Below are 17810 nucleotides of genomic sequence, written 5' to 3'. Positions count from 1 at the left end.
ATGCCAAACTACTTTCATATTAGAAAACAAAACAAAACATATTTCCATCATGATTTTCAAAAGTGATGGGAGTCACAAAGTAAAAAGCGGTTATGTTGTGAGACAAGAGAAATGAGGACAAGGAAACAGAATGAGAGAAAAAGAGAAGCAGAAAAGAAAGAAATAATGGAATTACTGCTTGGCTGTCCTTAACCTAATCAGACTCAGTTGGCTCTAGTTTCTTGCTGTTCTGGCCTTGAATCTTATTTGACATTCCTTGGGGCTCAAGGTGAGGCAGGACATTATGGTGGAAGTGGGTAGCAGAGGAAAGATCAGGACATGGTTACCAAGAAGCAGAGAGAGAGCTCTGCTCAACAAGGACAACATACAAACCCAAAGCCAGGCCCCTGGGGACCCACCTCCTCCAGGCACACCTTATCTGCCTACAGTTACCACTCACTCAGTCAATCCCTACCATGGGATGAATTTACTGATTGGTTAAGGCCTTAATAACCCAGTCATTTCACCTCTAAACCTTCTTGCATTGTCTCACACATAAGCTTCTAGAGGATACCTCATCTAACCCATAACATGGAGATAACTTCTATTTGTAAGAAATACAGGGTACTTAGAACAAAAATAGACAAGCAAATCCAGAACTCTGGGTCAACAATGAATTAGCTGCAATGAAGAAGAAGAAAATAAAAAAGGTGGCAGAGGCATATAAGACTGCTGTACATTGAAAGATCTTATTAAGAGATACAACAACCAGAGTTTTATTTGCATCCTGATTTAAATAAATAAAACAATTGTAAAAAGAGAGATAAAATAGTTATGTGCTTATGAACTGGGTATTAGAGGATATCAAGAAATTATTAATTTTGTTATTGGTAAGTGTGGTTACATTAAACAATGTCCACATATTTTAGGGACTCATGGTACAGTATATAGAAATAAAAGGATGGGATGTCTGTGACTTGCAAGGCAAAAATAAAGAATGTTGCAAATATGACGACATAATTACTGTTGAATCCAGTTCAGAAAGCATATAGTGTCATTTTATTATGTAGATTGTTTTATACATGTATTTTTTATGTATTGGTAAGGTTTCATAACAAATATTTAAAAGAATAATATCCCTGAGATGAAGTCTATATGGACATCAAAAATTTGTTATCATTTTGTAGAAAGTAATCTTTAACCTTAAAGCACTGAAGGCTAATGACTTTTCAGGGTGCTATGCTACCTCCTAAAATGTGTAAGAATGCTACATTGTTTACCTTATTGTTCTTCAAATGGACTAAAGGAGAATTAGAAAGTAGATAACTTCTATGGATTCTTTGTCCTGGGGCTAGGGCTGTAGCTCAGCAGTACAGTGCTTGCCTAGTATGTTCAAGACCCTGGTTTCCATTCCCAAAATTGCAGCAAAACAAAAAAATTACTATATTATCCTAAAACAATGCCCATGACATATTTAAGTTAGCTATAAACAACTTTTGCCTTCCTCTTTTGCTCAGGGATGGTTTTGATTCTAATTGATGGAGACAGGGAGAACAAAATTTCTGAACTTCTTCAACTTCTTGACTCCACACACAAAATAACTTAAATTCTTGTGTGTATTTATGTGTGTGTGTGTGTGTGTGTGTGTGTATGTGTGTTACTAGGAATGAAATCCAGGGCCTCATGTATACCAGACAAGTGTTCTATCCCTGAGCCACCCAGTTCCATGACTTGTATTCATATATCCATTCCTTTTTCCTGAATTAACAGAAGCTAATTCTTATTTAACTTAATTCTCTTTTGGTTCTCTGGATCCTATCCATCTTGCATTCTCAGGGGAAAAGATGTCTTAATAAAATCCTTTCCTACCTATGTATTCCTCTCTTGTGTAAGCAGATCAGCCTAAGAATTTCTCAGTCTCTTCCATTTTTATTGAAACTGTTCTCAGGGTCAATAATGAGCTCTATATTTTAAAATCCTTATTTCTCTTTGACCACTGCCCAAAAGTTAAGTTATGTCAACTATTTTCATTATTTAATAACACTTATACTATTGATTTTCAAATTTGATTCCATTTTCAAATGTTTCCTCAGGTTATCTTAGAAAACGCAAGAAGTAATGTTTCCACTAAAGCAGCTCTGATTTTATTGGATATATAAAGGTTCTGTAAAAGATTCATTTAATAACATTTTACTGCTTTACCAGATAGTTTCACTACTTTAAAAACCTGGAACCTACATACCAATTCCATTTACGATTTTGGAAATTATTTAGATAGTTTTTCCTTCATAATATCAAGGCTTTTGCTTATTAGAAAACAAATCTCATTAACATTGCTCTATTTATAACTATACCTCAGGGCCTTAAACAATTATTGAATGAACGAACAGATTTGGTACAGATAATGAACAGCTAAATGCACAAAATCCAATGATCCAGTAGTTTTGCTCTGATGTAAAATGTCAGCATTTTCTTAAGCTAATCTTAATATTCATTTCATTTTACTACACAATTCATGTATTCTCACAGCTGTCTTACCCAGTGTCCTCCATTAATGCCAGAGTGATTCGAGAGAGGACTCGATTCTGGGTGTGAGAACCAGTCATTGCTTCATTCTGAAAACCATCAACAAATTTTAGTTAGAAAATGACTTTGCAATTCCTAATAATTTCTGTGATTTCTCTGATACATATTTAAAATGTTTCCAGTGAGAGACTGATAAAATATTCACTTAAAAATGGTGAGGTACAAAAGCCATCTTTAAAATGACTAGACTGAAGTTTAAAGTCAAATCTATATTTTGCCTCCATGTCTCCATTGTACACAATTTCCCTGGAACAGCAGAAACTAACATTTAAGATGTTATGATGAAAATGGAGATAAATATATGGGAAATCAGACATACAACTGTAAAGATTCTCCACGCAAAGTAAAGTGAGACAATGTCCAGGTAATTTGGGGTTAGGGAAATAATTACCTGAATTACATAGAAAATACTTTCCTAATCCTTTGTGATCACCAATACACTAATATGCAAAACAAGTATGACAGAATCTTGAGATCAAAGAATTTATATGAGGGACCTAGAATATCCTCAAGGTATACTATCTACCCAATTTTAATTTATATGATAAAATTCCTTTCTGGAGGTCATCTACAGTAAGGATTCTGTTGCCTCTTAAGGGAGCATATTTCATCTTTGGACAGCTCTAATTTTTCTTCAAATCTTTACAATGAATATTGGAAAGATGTTCTCAAACTTTAATACCTTCTGACCCAAAAATTCCACTTACAGGAATTTATTCTTTCTTTCTCTATAAACAAATGTGACCTTGGTTAACTTTCTAGTTCTGTTCCCCTGGAAACCTAATAAAGGTGGAATGTCAACTGTGTTACCAGGCATTAGTACTTGAGGAAATAAAACCCCCTGAAATACTTCTGGGCTTGGATTACTGTAAATGAACATGAATACCTCCCGGTAAGCCACAGTTCTGGGACTTCCCTGTGGCAGAGACTTTGAGTTTGTTCTTTATAGGGAACTGAAAATTATGTCTATGGAACTGTTAAAAAGATACTGTCCTATTTGGGAAATGGTACTTTTAAAGTCAGGCTGGTTCTTGCATCTGTCTACTTTGGTCTTGTACTGCTGTCTTGAGTTAGAGGGGGAGGGAGAGAGACACCAATGACAGCCCCTGGATTGCTGTATTCAGCACAAGGAAAGTGACTGACACTGCCATGCTGGCATGCTGTGCATACTTTCTGATACCCTTCCTAAGGACATCTTTTCTCAGTGTGGCCTGTTGGAGTATTGTGAGTTTGACTGTTCAGCTGCACCTAAGAATATCCCCTGAAACACCTGGAAAGCACAGCAGGTATAAATAAATTGCTCATTATACTTTTTTTTAATTTAAAATTGAAAACATAATTGTTCATTAACACAGGACTGTTAGGTTACATTTGTATAATGTAATACCATGTAGCTCTTAAAATATGAGGAGATTCATCCTCAAAACAAAAAAATGAGGAAATCAAAGCATACAATCTATTCTGCTAATGCACATATTTCAGTAATGTGAATGAACTCGGGAGATGGTAAATAAAGGGATGAAATCAATATAATCCTGCCAGTTCATTATGATTTTTCCCTGGATGCTAATATTGTACGATGAAGCAATAGCAGCTAAATAAAAAAGTACACTAAGATTAAACAAACATACAACAACAAAAAAAAGACAGACAGAATAGAGAATGCTATACTGAGTATGATATCTCTTTCCCCTTGGCTCAGTATGGTCAGAGTCTCTGCCTGCAAGTACTTATTACACATCTTCTCTAATTTTGGTACATTTTACTCTCGTCCCTCTTACTCACATTTATAATTCCACTTAGCTACTCATTGCTAGTATTTTTGTTTTTTTTTTTGCTTTTGTTTTGTACTTGTTGTGGGTATTTTTGTTTTGCAGTACTGGAAATTGAACCCAGGGGCACTCTATCACTGAGCTATATTCTTGCCCTTTTGTTTATTTACTTAAAATTTTTGAGACAGGGTCTCCCCAAGTTGCCCATGCTGGTCTGGAACTTTCAAATCTGCCTCTGAAATCCAAGCAGCTGGGATTATAGGTCTGTTGTTGTTGAAGGTAAAGAAATACTAGAGTAGACAAATGACTGCATTTATTGGAAATTTAATGTCTTTTTAAACTGAGTTAGTAATTTTATTATGATTTATTATTTTTGTTAGTGCTCTGGGTACTTGTTTTTCCCACAAGTTTTGTTATTTTTAATGTGTCATATTGAAGAATAAGGTCCTTTTTTTTTTTTTTAAGTACTGGGGAATTAAACCTAGAGATACTTTACTATCAAGCTACATTCCCAGTCCTTTTTTACTTTGTGATGGGGACTTGCTAAATTGCTGAGGCTGGCCTTGAACTTGTGATCTTCTTTCCTCTACCTCCCAAATTGCTGGGATTACTGGCATGCCCAGCATAAAAAGGTGAAAGTATATGTTGCATTACAGCATAAGCATCTGTATTGCTTTGGTAAGATGTCTAAAGTATATCATTAAGTTTAAAAAGTTCTATGAGTTCATTAAGAAAAACTTCTTTGTGTGTATGTATACATACATAAATATACAAAATATTTAAGGAAGGATATAAGACAAGTTTAGTGATTACATTTGGAAAGTGGATTTTAAGAACTGAAGAGGAACCTGTTTAAATATCTTTTTCCATGACTATAAATTACTTGAAAAAAAAAGAAGTCTAGTAAAACTTAAAAATAAACTGACCTCTAATAACCGTTTTTCCCAATGGTTGAGTTCAGTGCCCATACCACCTTGATTTTCAAGTTCCATTCCTTCCAGAATTGGACAATTAAAATGTTTTCGTGCTTCATCCTAACAATCAGAAAAAAAAAAAAAAAAAAAAAAAAAACACACAAAAGTACTGTTAGATAATGTCAAACTTTTCATCACATAAATATAACAGACATTAAAAAATTATTTTGGGGGCTGGGGAGATAGCTCAGTTGGTAGAGTGCTTGCCTTGCAAGCACAAGGCCCTGGGTTTGATCCCCAGCACCGCAAAAAAAAAAAAAAAAAATTATTTTGGTAAGAGAACTTTTTTAAAAATACAGTTTTTTATAATATAAGTAAATATTTTGATGGTGCCAAATTCTTCTTTGCTAGGAAATTACTGTATATACACATATATGTACATATATATATTTCTTTTTATACATTTTTATTGGTGCATTATAGTTGTACATAATCATAGAATTTGTTGTTACGTATCCATACATGCATACAATACACAATATCACAATATAATTTGGCAAAAATCGCTTTCAAGTACATCCCCGCTTCCTCCCCTTCTCACATTCCCTGGTCGCTTTTGTCTATGCTACTGATCTCCTTTTGATTTTCATGAGATGTCCCCACCCCTACTTCCTTTTCCTTTTTCCTCTCTAGCTTCCACATATGACAGAAAACATATGACCCCTTAATCTTCTGAATTTGACTTATTTTGCTTAACATAATGGTCTCTATTTCCATACATTTTCCTGCAAATAACAATTTCATTTTTCTTTATGACTGATTAGAACTCAATTGTGTGTGTACTACATTTTCTTTATTCATTCATTTGTTGATGGACATCTAGGCTGGTTCTATAGTTTGGCTGTTGTGAATTGTGCTGCTAAAACATAGGACTACTATGATGTGACTTTTAGTCTGTTTTTTTTTACATTAGGTGTATTTTATTACAATTTCTTTTTTTCTGCTTTTTTACTGGTGCATTATAGTGATACATAATGATGGGATTTGTTGTTATATATTTGTACATGCACACAATACAACAATGTAATATGGTCCAGCACTTCCCCATACCCTCCTCACCTCCCATCCACTGATCCCTTTCCTTTAATGATCTCTTTTTGCTTTTCATGAGATTTGTGTCCCCTCCACCTTTCTTTCCCTTTTCCCTCTCTAGATTCTACATATGAGAAAAAATATATGACCCCGACCTTCTGAGTTTAGTTATTTCACTTAAGATAATGGTGTCTAGTTCTATCTTTTTTCCTGTAAATGACATAATTTCATTTTTCTTTATGGCTGAATAAAACTCCATTGTGTATACCTACCCACAATTCCATTCATTCACTGATGGACAGCTAGGCTGGTTCCATAGTTTTGCTATGGTGAATCATGCTGCTATAAACATGGGTAAGCATGTATCACTGTAGTCTGATGACTTTAATTCTTCAGGATAAACACTGAGGACTGGTATAGCTAGATCATATGGTGGTGATCCATGCTTAGTCTTTTGAGGAACCTCCATACTGATTCCACACTGGTTGTGCTAATTTACAATCCCACCAACAGTGTAAGGGTTCTTTTTTCTCCACATCCTGTCCAGTATATATTATTATTTATATTGTTGATGACTGCCATTCTGACTGGTGTGAGATGAAATCTCAGTGTTATTTTGATTTGCATTTCCCTAAATGCAAATGATGTTGAACAATTTTCCATGTATTTGTTGACCATTTGCATTTCTTCTTCTTCTTCTTCTTTTTTTTTTTTTTTTTTTTGTGGTGCTGGGGATTGAACCCAAGGCCTTGTGCTTTGAGGCAAGCACTCTACCAACTGAGCTACATCCCCAGCCCTTGCATTTCTTCTTTTGAGAAGTGTCTGTTTAATTTATTTGACCACTTATTAATTGAGCTATTTCATTTTTTTGGTATAATATTTTTTGGTATAATATTTTATATATTCTAGATATTTATCCTCTATCAGAAGATTAGTTAACGAAGATTTCCTCCCATTCTGTAGGTTCTCTCTTCACATTCCTAAATGTTTCCTTAGCTGTAGAGAAGCTTTTTAATTTGATGCCATCTCATTTATTAACTCTTGGCATTATTTCCTGAGCTTTAGGGGTCCTATTGAGAAAGTCATTGCCTGTGCCTAAAAGCGGAGTATTGACCCTACATTTTCTTCTAGGAGTTGTATTGTTTCTGGACGACTTCCTAATTCTTTGACCCATTTTGAATTGATTTCTTTAGTTACATATATTTTTAAAAAGTTACAGACTTGTGATTGCCACTTACAATTTTTATTTCACCAACAGCTGTTTTAAATTTTTTTTTGTAAATTAATATTTTATAGTTGTATATATTTATAGGATACAAAGTGATATGATTTATGAATATAAGGTAGAATAATTAAATCAAGTCAATTAACTTATAAATCATCTCAAGTAGTTATCTTTTTTGGTGATGAGAACATTTGAAATTTACTCCTTCAGCAATTTTGAAATGAACAATACAATATTAACTATATTCACCATGTTTTGCAATAAATATAAACTAAAAAAAATCAGGAAACTTATTCCTCCTGAGATTTTGTACCATTTGACCATCATCTCTCCATTCCTTTCCCTCAAACCTCTGAAACTACCATTCTATTTCATTTCTATGCATTTCATTTAGATATCACATAACATGTTTATAATAACATAATAATGTTCCATTATTTGTCTTTCTGTGCCAGGCTTACTTCACTAAGTATAATGTTCTTTAATTCCATCCATCTTGTCATAAATGACAGAATTTTCCTCCTTTTTAAGGCTAAATAGTAATTCCACTGTGTATATATTGTCTATTCTCTTTACTCATTAATCCATTGCTGGACACAGGTTGATTTCACAACTTGGCTATTGTGAATAGTGCTGCAATGAACATGGAAGCACAGACATCCCTTTGACAAAACTGATTTCAAATCTTCTGCATAAATACCCATAGGTGGAATTGTTGAATCACATGGTATTTTTATTTTTAGGTTTTGAAGGAACTTCCATCAATTTTTCCATAATGGCTGCACTAATTTGCATTTCTATTAACAGAGTACAAGGGTTCTCTTTTCTTTACATCCTCACAATACTTGTTATCCTGTCATCTTTTTTTTTTTAATATTTTTTAGATGTTGATAGACCTTTATTTTATACATTCATTTATATGTGGTGCTGGAATCAAACCCAGTGCCTCACACATGCTAGGTAAGTGCTCTGCCACTGGGTCACACCACCAGTCCTCCTCTGTTGTTTTGATAACAGTCATTCTGACCTGTGAGACATATCACTGTAGTTTTAATTCACACTTCCCTAGTGATTAGTGATGTCGAACATTTTTTCATATCTTTTAGTCATTTGTATGTCTTTTTTTGAGAAATGTCTATTCATATCCCTTGCCCATTTTCAATCTGAGTTTTCAGTTTTCTTGTCATTAAGTTCTTCATTTTTAGATAGTAACCTCTATCAGATATATGACTTAAAATTTCTTTCTCCCAATTTACAAATTGTCTCTCTATACCATTGACTGTTTCCTTTGGTATATGGATTTTTTTTCAACACTTTAATGTTTTTTACAATTTAATAAATAGTTCTCTTGATTGCAGAGATATAAGGCTACTTGATAGCATTCAGAAATATCACAGTAATGGTAGGTTTCCTGATCATAGTCTTTGATAATTAAAAAAAGGAGTTATGTAAATGAAACTGCTGTCAAAACACTGAGATACATTTATAAGTCCATCATTTTCAAGGATTGTTGATAAACTGGGCATAATTTCCCCCAAATAACTTTGCCTCTTTGTTTCATAAGGCACAACTCACTCATGCTTATCTTAATGGCAGTATCTTTGGTAATAACATTCAAAGTTGAACATAGTGGATACAAAGGATGTTTATTCACATCAAGTATTGGTGGGCAATAGATGGCTTTCAGTTCAGGATATGTTACATGAGTCTTCTTGAAATGTAAATCCCTGGTTCTCAAGAATCTTTCAAATATAGGTGGTTTATTTATAAAGTCATATTCAAGAAAGCAGACTCTAGCAACTATCCTCCTCTATACCTTCTTTTTTCTCTTTACTATTTAAATAACTTTTAATACTTCTGTTTCTCCCTGGGCAAGAACTTTGGGCAGAAGGAATTTATTATTTTCCTAACGTCTCTTTTCTGTTTTGTATAATCATGTTAGAAAGTACTTTTAATTGGGACTGTCCTCTGTCCAGCAGACAGGACTGTACTGCTCCCTGTGGAGTCTTTTCATCATTCTTTTGGTTAGTGTTTCTCTTTTTAAGCACCTTGATAGTTGTTTTCATTTGTATTTTCTCAGCACAGTGCTATTTATGGTAGCCCTTAGTCTTTGGGCCAATCTTTTTTTTCCTCCCTCTTTGAACATTCATGAGACTCCAGACTTTCCTTCTTTCTGTTTTTCTCATGGTAATCCAAACAATATCCACAGTATATATATTATAATTAAATATACTCTTTTTATAAAACGACAGTCTACACAGCCTCCTGACTGCAAGGAAACTCAATTTTTGGGTCTCTGAGACCCAAGAGCTTATTCTGTACAATCCAAAAAGGGAAAGCCAGAAGTGTTTAGTTTGATATAATCTCACTTGTCTATTTTTGTTTTTGTTGTCTGTGCTTTTGGAGTTAATAAAAACAAAAAAAATATTTTCCAGATCAATGTTGTATAACTTTCCCACTGTTTTATTCTAGTATTTATATATTTGGAGTTGCTTTTTGCATAAAGTATTGGATAAAGGTCCAAATCTATTCTTCTGTGTATGGATATCTAGTTTTCCATTTGATTGAAGAGACTATCTTTTCCCATTGTGTATTCTCGGCACCTCTAAAAAAAACCAACTGACCATATATGCGTGGGTTCATTTCTGGGCTTTCTATTCTGTTCTACTGCCTGATGTGTCTATTTTTATGCTAGTACCATGTTGTCCAAACTACTACAGTAGTTCTCCCTTATCTGTAAGGGATACATTCCAAGACCCCCATCAGATGCCTGAAATCCTGACAGTACTGAACCTACACTATGCTTTTTCCCATGTATACATACCTATGGTAACAGTTTAATTTATAAATTTCAAATAGGAAGAGATAAATAATAACTAATAATAAAATAACAATATACTATATTACAGTTATTTAAAACTCATAAACTGTTTACATCAAGAATTTTCCATTTAATATTTTTGAACTTAAGAAGGGTAAAAAGCAAGACCTCAGACAAAGGGGGGACTACTGTACTATGAAATCAAGTAGTGTGAGCCCCCAGCTTTGTTCTTTTTACTCATGATTGCTTTGGCTATTAGGAGTTTTTTATGGTTCCATATGAACTTTAAAATTGTTTGTTTCTATTTCTGGGAAAAAGAACATTTGAATTTTGATCAGGGTTGCACTGAATCTATAACTCTCTGGGGTAGCATGGATATTTTAGCAATATTAACTACAGGAATTTATCTATTTCTTCTAGGTTATCAAATTTGTTGGCATAGCTGAGTGCAGTGGCAACACCTGTGATCCCAGTAGCGCAGGAGGCTGAGGCAAAAGGATGGCAAGTTCAAAGTCAGACCCCCTGGGTTCAATTCCCTGGTACCAAAAAAAAAAAAGGAAGAAAGAAAAAGACAAATTGTTGGCATATAACTGTTCATAAGTAGTCTCTTATGATCCTTTGTATTTCTGTGGTATCAGATGTAATGTCTCCTCTTTCATTTATACTTTATTTCAGTACTCTTCCTTTGTTTCCTTTGTCTAGCTAATGTTCTGTCAATTTTATCTTTTCAAAAAAAAAAAAACAATTTTAAGTTTCATTGATCTTTTGTAATTGTTTTTTAGTCTAGTCTCTATTTCACAAATTTTTACTTTGTTCTTTATCATTTCCTTCCTTCCTCTCACTTTGGTCTTAGTTTGTTCATCTATTTCTACTTCTTAGAGGAGTAATGCAAAGCTGTTTATTTTAGATCTTTTTTTTTTTTTTTGTACCAGGGATTGGACCCATAGGCACTTAATCACTGAGCCACTTGCCCCAGCCCTTTTAAAAAATATTTTATTTAAAGACAGGGTTTCGCTTAGTTACTTAGGGCCTCACTAAGTTGCTGAGGCTGGCTTTGAACTCAAGATCCTCCTGCCTCAGCCTCCCATGCAGCTGGGATTCCAGGTATGTGCCACCGCATCTGGGTCCTTTCTTCTTTTTTGATGTAGTTGTTTTTTGCTATAAACTTTCCTCTTAGAACCACTTTTCCTATATCCTGTAAGTTTTAGTATGTTGTGTGTTCATTTTCATTTATTTAAAGATATTTCAACATCTTGAGATTTTGAAAAATTTCCCCTTTATTTCCTCAATGCATTGATAGTTCAGGAATATTTTTTTTAATTCATTTTTATTATAAACAAATGGGATACATCTTGTTTCCTGTTTGTACATGAAGTAGAGGCATACCATTTGTGTAATCATACATTTACATAGGGTAATAGTGTTTGATTCATTCTGTTATTTTTTCTCCCCCCCACCCCTCCCACTCCTCTTATCCCTCTATAGAGTACCTCCTTCCTCCATTCTTGCCCCCCTCCCACCCCCTATATGTGTCATCATCCGCTTATCAGTGAGTTCATTCGTCCTTTGGTTTTTTGAGATTGGCTTATCTCACTTAGGATGATATTCTCCAATTTCATCCATTTGCCTGCAAATGCCATAATTTTATTATTCTTTATGGCTGAGTAATATTTCATTGTATATATATACTACAGTTTCTTTATCGATTCATCAATTGAAGGACATCTAAAATGGTTCCTCAATCTGGCTATTGTGAATTGAGCAGCTATGAACATTGATGTGACTGCATCTCTGTAGTATGCTGATTTTAAGCCCTTTGGTTATAGGACGAGGAGTGGGATAGCTGGGTCAAATCGTGTTTCCATTTCAAGTTTTCTAAGGAACCTCCACACTGCTTTCCAGAGTGGCTGCACTAATTTGCAACCCCACCAGCAATGTATGAGTGTACCGTTTTCCCCACATCCTCTCCAATACCTATTGTTGTCTGTATTCTTGATAATTGCCATTCTAATTGGGGTGAGATGGAATCTTAGTGTAGTTTTGATTTGCATTTCCCTTATTTCTAGAGATGTTGAACATTTTTTCATATATCTGTTGATTGCTTGTAGATCTTATTCTGTGAACTGTCTGTTCATATCCTTAGCCCATTTGTTGATTGGACTATTTGTATTCTTGGTGTAGAGTTTTTTGAGTTCTTTATATATTCTGGAAATTAGTACTATCTGAAGTATGAGTGGTAAACATTTTCTCCCACTCTGTAGGCTCTTTCTTTGCATTGCTGATAGTTTCCTTTGCTGAGAGAAAGCTATTTAGTTTGAATCTGTCCCAGTTATTGATTTTTGCTTTTATTTCTTGTGCTATGGGAGTCCTGTTAAGGAAGTCTGATCCTAAGTCAACAAGTTGAAGATTCGAACGTACTCTTTCTTCTATAAGATGAAGGGTCTCTGGTCTGATTTCAAGGTCCTTGATCCAATGTGAGTTGATTTTTGTGCAGGGTGAGAGAAAGGGGTTTAGTTTCATTCTGTTGCATATGGATTTCCAGTTTTCCCAGCACCATTTGTTGAAGAGGCTATCTTTTCTCCATTGCATATTTTTGGCATCTTTGTCTAGTATGAGAAAATTGTATTTATTTGGGTTTGTGTCCGTGTCCTCTATTCTGTACCATTGATCTATCTGTATATTTTGGTGCCAATACCATGCCATTTTTGTTACTATTGCTTTGTAGTATAGTTGAAGGTCTGGTATTGTGATACCCTGTGTTTCACTCTTCCTGCTAAGGATTGCTTTAGCTATTCCGGGTTTCTTATTCTTCCAGATGAATTTCATGATTGCTTGCTCTATTTCTATAAGGTACGTCATTGGGATTTTAATTGGAATTGCATTTAATCTGTATAGCACTTTTGGTAGTGTGGCTATTTTCACAATATTAGTTCTGCCTCTCCAAGAACATGGGAGATCTTTCCATCTTCTAAGGTTTTCTTTAATTTTTTTCTTTAGTGTTCTGTAGCTCTCATTGTAGAGGTCTTTCACCTCTTTTGTGAGATTGATTCCCAAGTATTTTATTTTTTTCGAGGCTATTGTGAATGGGGTAGTTTTCCTAATTTCTCTTTCTGAACATTCATTACTTATTTATAAAAATGCATTGGATTTATGAGCATTAATCTTATATCCTGCTATACTGAATTCACTTATGAGTTCTAAAAGTTTTCTGGTGGAATTTTCTGGTTCCTCTAAGTATATAATCATGTCATCAGCAAATAGGGATAGTTTGAGTTCTTCTTTTCCTATTCGTATCTCTTTAATTTCTTAGGTCTGTCTAATTGCTCTGGCTAGAGTTTCAAGGACAATGTTGAATAGAAGTGGTGAAAGGGGGCATCCCTGCCTTGTTCCAGTTTTTAGGGGGAATGCTTTCAGTTTTTCTCCATTTAGAATGATATTAGCCATGGGCTTAGCATAGATGGCCTTTACAATGTTAAGGAATGTTCCCACTATCCCTATTTTTTCTAGTGTTTTGAGGTGATGCTGTATTTTATCAAATGCTTTTTCTGCATCTATTGAAATAATCATGTGATTCTTGACTTTAAGTCTATTGATATGGTGAATTACATTTATTAATTTCCAGATGTTGAACCAACCTTGCATCCCTGGGATAAAACCCACTTGATCGTGGTGCACCATCTTTTTAATATGTTTTTGTATGGGATTTGCTAAAATTTTGTTGAGAATTTTTGTGTCGATGTTCATTAAGGATATTGGTCTGAAATTTTCTGTCCTTGATGTGTCTCTGTCTGGTTTAGGTATCAGGTGATATTGGCTTCATTGAATGAGTTGGGGAGGGTTCCCTCCTTTTCTATTTCATGAAATACTTTGAAAAGTATTGGAATGAGCTCTTCTTTAAAGGTTTTGTAGAACTCAGCTAAGAACCCATCTGGTCCCGAACTTTTCTTTGTTGGTAGGCTTTTGATGACTTCTTCTATTTCATTACTTGAAATTGATCTATTTAAATTGCGTATGTCCTCCTGGTTCAGTTTAGGTAATTCATATGTCTCTAGAAACCTGTGGATGTCTTTGATATTTTCTATTTTGTTGGAGTATAGATTTTCAAAATAGTTTCTAATTATGTTTTGTATTTTACTCGTGTCTGTTGTGATATTTCCTTGTTCATTCTGAATTTTAGTGATTTGAGTTTTCTCTCCCCTTCTCTTTGTTAGTGTGGCTAAGGGTTTATCAATTTTGTTTATTTTTTCAAAGAACCAACTATTTATTTTGTCAATTTTTTGTATTGTTTCTTTTGTTTCAATTTCATTGATTTCAGCTCTGATTTTAACTATTTCCTGTCTTCTACTACTTTTGGTGTTGCTCTGTTCTTCTTTTTCTAGGGCTTTGAGCCACGGTGTTAGGTCATTTATTTGTTGATTTTTTTCTTCTTTTATTGAATGCGCTCCATGAAATAAACTTTCCTCTAAGAACTGCTTTCATAGTGTCCCAGGGATTTTGATATGTTCTTTGTTCTCATTTACCTCTAAGAATTTTTTTTTTTTTTTTTTTTTTTGCTGTACTGTGGATTGAACCCAGGACCTTGCGCTTGTGAGGCAAGCACTCTACCAACTGAGCTACATCCCCGGCCTACCTCTAAGAATTTTTTAATTTCCTTCCTGATACCTTCTGTTATCCATTCATCATACAATAGCGTATTACTTAATCTCCACATGTTGGAGTAGTGTTTTACTCTGTCATTTATTTCTAATTTCAATCCATTATGATCTGATAGAGTACAAGGTAATATCTCTTTCTTCTTGTATTTGCTAACAGTAGCTTTGTGGCATAATATATGGTTTATTTTAGAGAAGGATCCATGTGCTGTTGAGAAGAAAGTGTATTCATTCTTTGTTGGATGATATATTCTATATATGTCCATTAACTCTAAATTATTGATTGTATTTTTGAGATCTATGGTTTCTTTGTTCAATTTTTGTTTGGAGGATCTGTCCAGTGGTGAGAGAGGTATGTTAAAATCACCTAGTATGATTGTTATGTGGTCTATTTGATTTCTGGCATTGAGAAGGATTTGTTTGATGTATATGGATGAGCCACTGTTTGGGGCATAGATGTTTATGATTGTTATATCTTGCTGATTTATGCTTCCCTTAAGCAGTAAGAAATGTCCTTCTTTATCCCTTCTGACTAAATTTGACTTATAGTCCACATTATCTGATGTGAGGATGGATACTCAGTTTTTTTGCTGTGTCCAAGTGCCTGGTATGTTTTTCCCCATCCTTTCACCTTTAGTCTGTGGGTATCTCTTTCTATGAGATGAGTCTCTTGCAGGCAGCAAATTGTTGGATTTTTCTTTTTAATCCAATCTGCCAGTCTATGTCTTTTGATTGATAAGTTCAAGCCATTAACATTCAGGGTTATTATTGAGATATGATTTGTATTCCTGGTCATTTGGCTCTTTTTTATTTATTTTTTTTGACACGACTTGATTTCTTCTTTATTTGGTTGTTCCTTTAGGGTAGTTCCTCCCTTTGCTGATTTACATCGTTGTTTTTCATCTCTTCCTCATGGAATATTTTGCTGAGAATGTTCTGTAATGCTGGCTTGCTTTTTGTAAATTCTTTTAGCTTCTGTTTATCATGGAAGGATTTTATTTCATCATCAAATCAGAAGGTACGTTTTGCTGGGTATAAGATTCGTGGTTGGCATCCATTTTCTTTTAGAGTTTGAAAAATGCTGTTCCAGGCCCTTCTAGCTTTTAGGGTCTGGATTGAAAAATCTGCTGATATCTGTATTGGTTTCCCCCTGAATGTAATTTGGTTCTTTTCTCTCGCAGCCTTTAAAATTCTGTCTTTATTTTGTATGTTAGGTATTTTCATTATAATGTGCCTTGGTGTGGGTCTATTGTAATTTTGTGTATTTGGAGCCCTATAAGCCTCTTGAACTTGATTTTCCATTTCATTCTTCAGATTTGGGAAATTTTCTGTTATTATTTCATTGAATAGATTGTTCATTCCTTTGGTTTGTTTCTCTAAGCCTTCCTCAATCCCAATAATTCTTAAATTTGGCCTTTTCATGATATCCCATAGTTCTTGGAGATTCTGTTCATGATTTCTTACCATCTTCTCTGTTTGTTCCACTTTGTTTTCAAGATTAAATATTTTTTCTTCAATATCTGAGGTTCTGTCTTCCAGGTGTTCTATCCAATTGGTTATGCTTTCTATGGAGTTTTTAATTTGGTTTATTGTTTCCTTCATTTCAAGGATTTCTGTTTGGTTTTTTTTTTTTCAATATCTCTAACTCTTTATTGAAATGATCTTTTGCTTCCTGTATTTGCTCTTTTAACTGTCGATTGGTGCGATCATTCAATGCCTGCATTTGCCCTTTCATCTCATCCTTCAATGACCGCATTTGCTCTTTCATCTCATCGTTTGTTTCCCTGATCATTTTGATTATGTACATTCTGAACTCCCTTTCTGACATTTCTTCTGCCATGCTGTCATTGGATTTTATTGCTATACCATCTAGGTTTGTTTGGGACATTTTCTTCCCTTGTTTTCTCATATTGTTCAGGTATCTACCCCTCTAATAGTGAAACTCTGGGATATTGCAGATTTCCTCTATTAACTAATATTGTCTCTGTAGATTTCCAATAACTCACCTCTTAGCTTTCAGTAGCCTGAAGTCTTGGAAGAACTTGATAATGTGGTGTTCCACTAGGAAGCTGGCCTTCTAGGGGTGGTTGCCTTCAGGAGGGGTATATTCCCCGGTGGCTCTGAGTTGGTCCCGAGTCTCTCAATACCTCCTCCTATTGGCTCCTGGATCTTGTCAGAGGTCCTCTAGCCTCCTGTAGGTGTCTCAGGAAGGGAGTTGCCCTTCCAATGATGATGGCCACGCCCTCAGGAGTAATTCAAAATGCCCGCATCAGCCTAGAAGATGCCTCTGGCTAACTCTGTGATGGCGACAAACCTCAGCGTGGTGGTCAGGCAGGGTTGTTCAGTGATGGCGTCTATCTTTGGCCTGGTGGTTGGGTAGGTTGGCTACCCACCGCCCAGCTCCGCAAAGCAGACGGGTTGGGTGCCCGTTTGCTACCCCTGCGATGCAAACGGTCTTTCTCACCCGCCAGCTCGCTCCGTGACTGCGACCAACCAGTGATGGCATGGACCTAGGTGCAGGGGTCAGGCGGGGTTGCTCAGTAATGACATCTGCCCTTGGCCTGCTGGCTGGGCGGGATAGCTGCCCGACGGCTACCTCCGCGATGTAGGAGGCCTGTCTCACCTGCCAGCTCACTCCGTGACTGTGACCAACCAGTGATGGCACCAACCTATGTGTCGGAATATGTTGTTTAATTTCCAAGTATTTTGGAAATTTCCAAAATTCCTGCTCTCATTAATTTCTATTTCACAACTCTGTGGTTAGAAAAG

At 35.1% G+C, this 17810-nt stretch overlaps 1 protein-coding gene and 1 pseudogene across 2 annotated transcripts in view; both read right to left on the bottom strand.

Moving 5' to 3' along the window:
• Lmln (leishmanolysin like peptidase) overlaps positions 1-17810 on the bottom strand; it is a 101762-nt gene that overhangs the window by 55625 nt on the left and 28327 nt on the right. For both annotated transcript variants that reach the window (XM_047564847.1, XM_047564846.1), the window contains exons 10-11: positions 5264-5371; positions 2518-2594 (exon numbers count right to left, since the gene is read on the bottom strand). In XM_047564847.1, coding sequence (XP_047420803.1) covers positions 2518-2594; positions 5264-5371 — 185 coding nt within the window. The remainder of the gene's footprint in view (positions 1-2517; positions 2595-5263; positions 5372-17810) is intronic.
• On the bottom strand, positions 8984-9776 carry LOC124992775 (ribosome biogenesis protein NSA2 homolog; annotated as a pseudogene).

Source organism: Sciurus carolinensis, chromosome 9 (genome assembly GCF_902686445.1).
Source record: "Sciurus carolinensis chromosome 9, mSciCar1.2, whole genome shotgun sequence".
Classification (NCBI taxonomy): Eukaryota; Metazoa; Chordata; class Mammalia; order Rodentia; family Sciuridae; genus Sciurus; species Sciurus carolinensis.
Note: the sequence above shows the minus strand (reverse complement) of the source record. Positions and strands in the feature narration are given on the sequence as shown.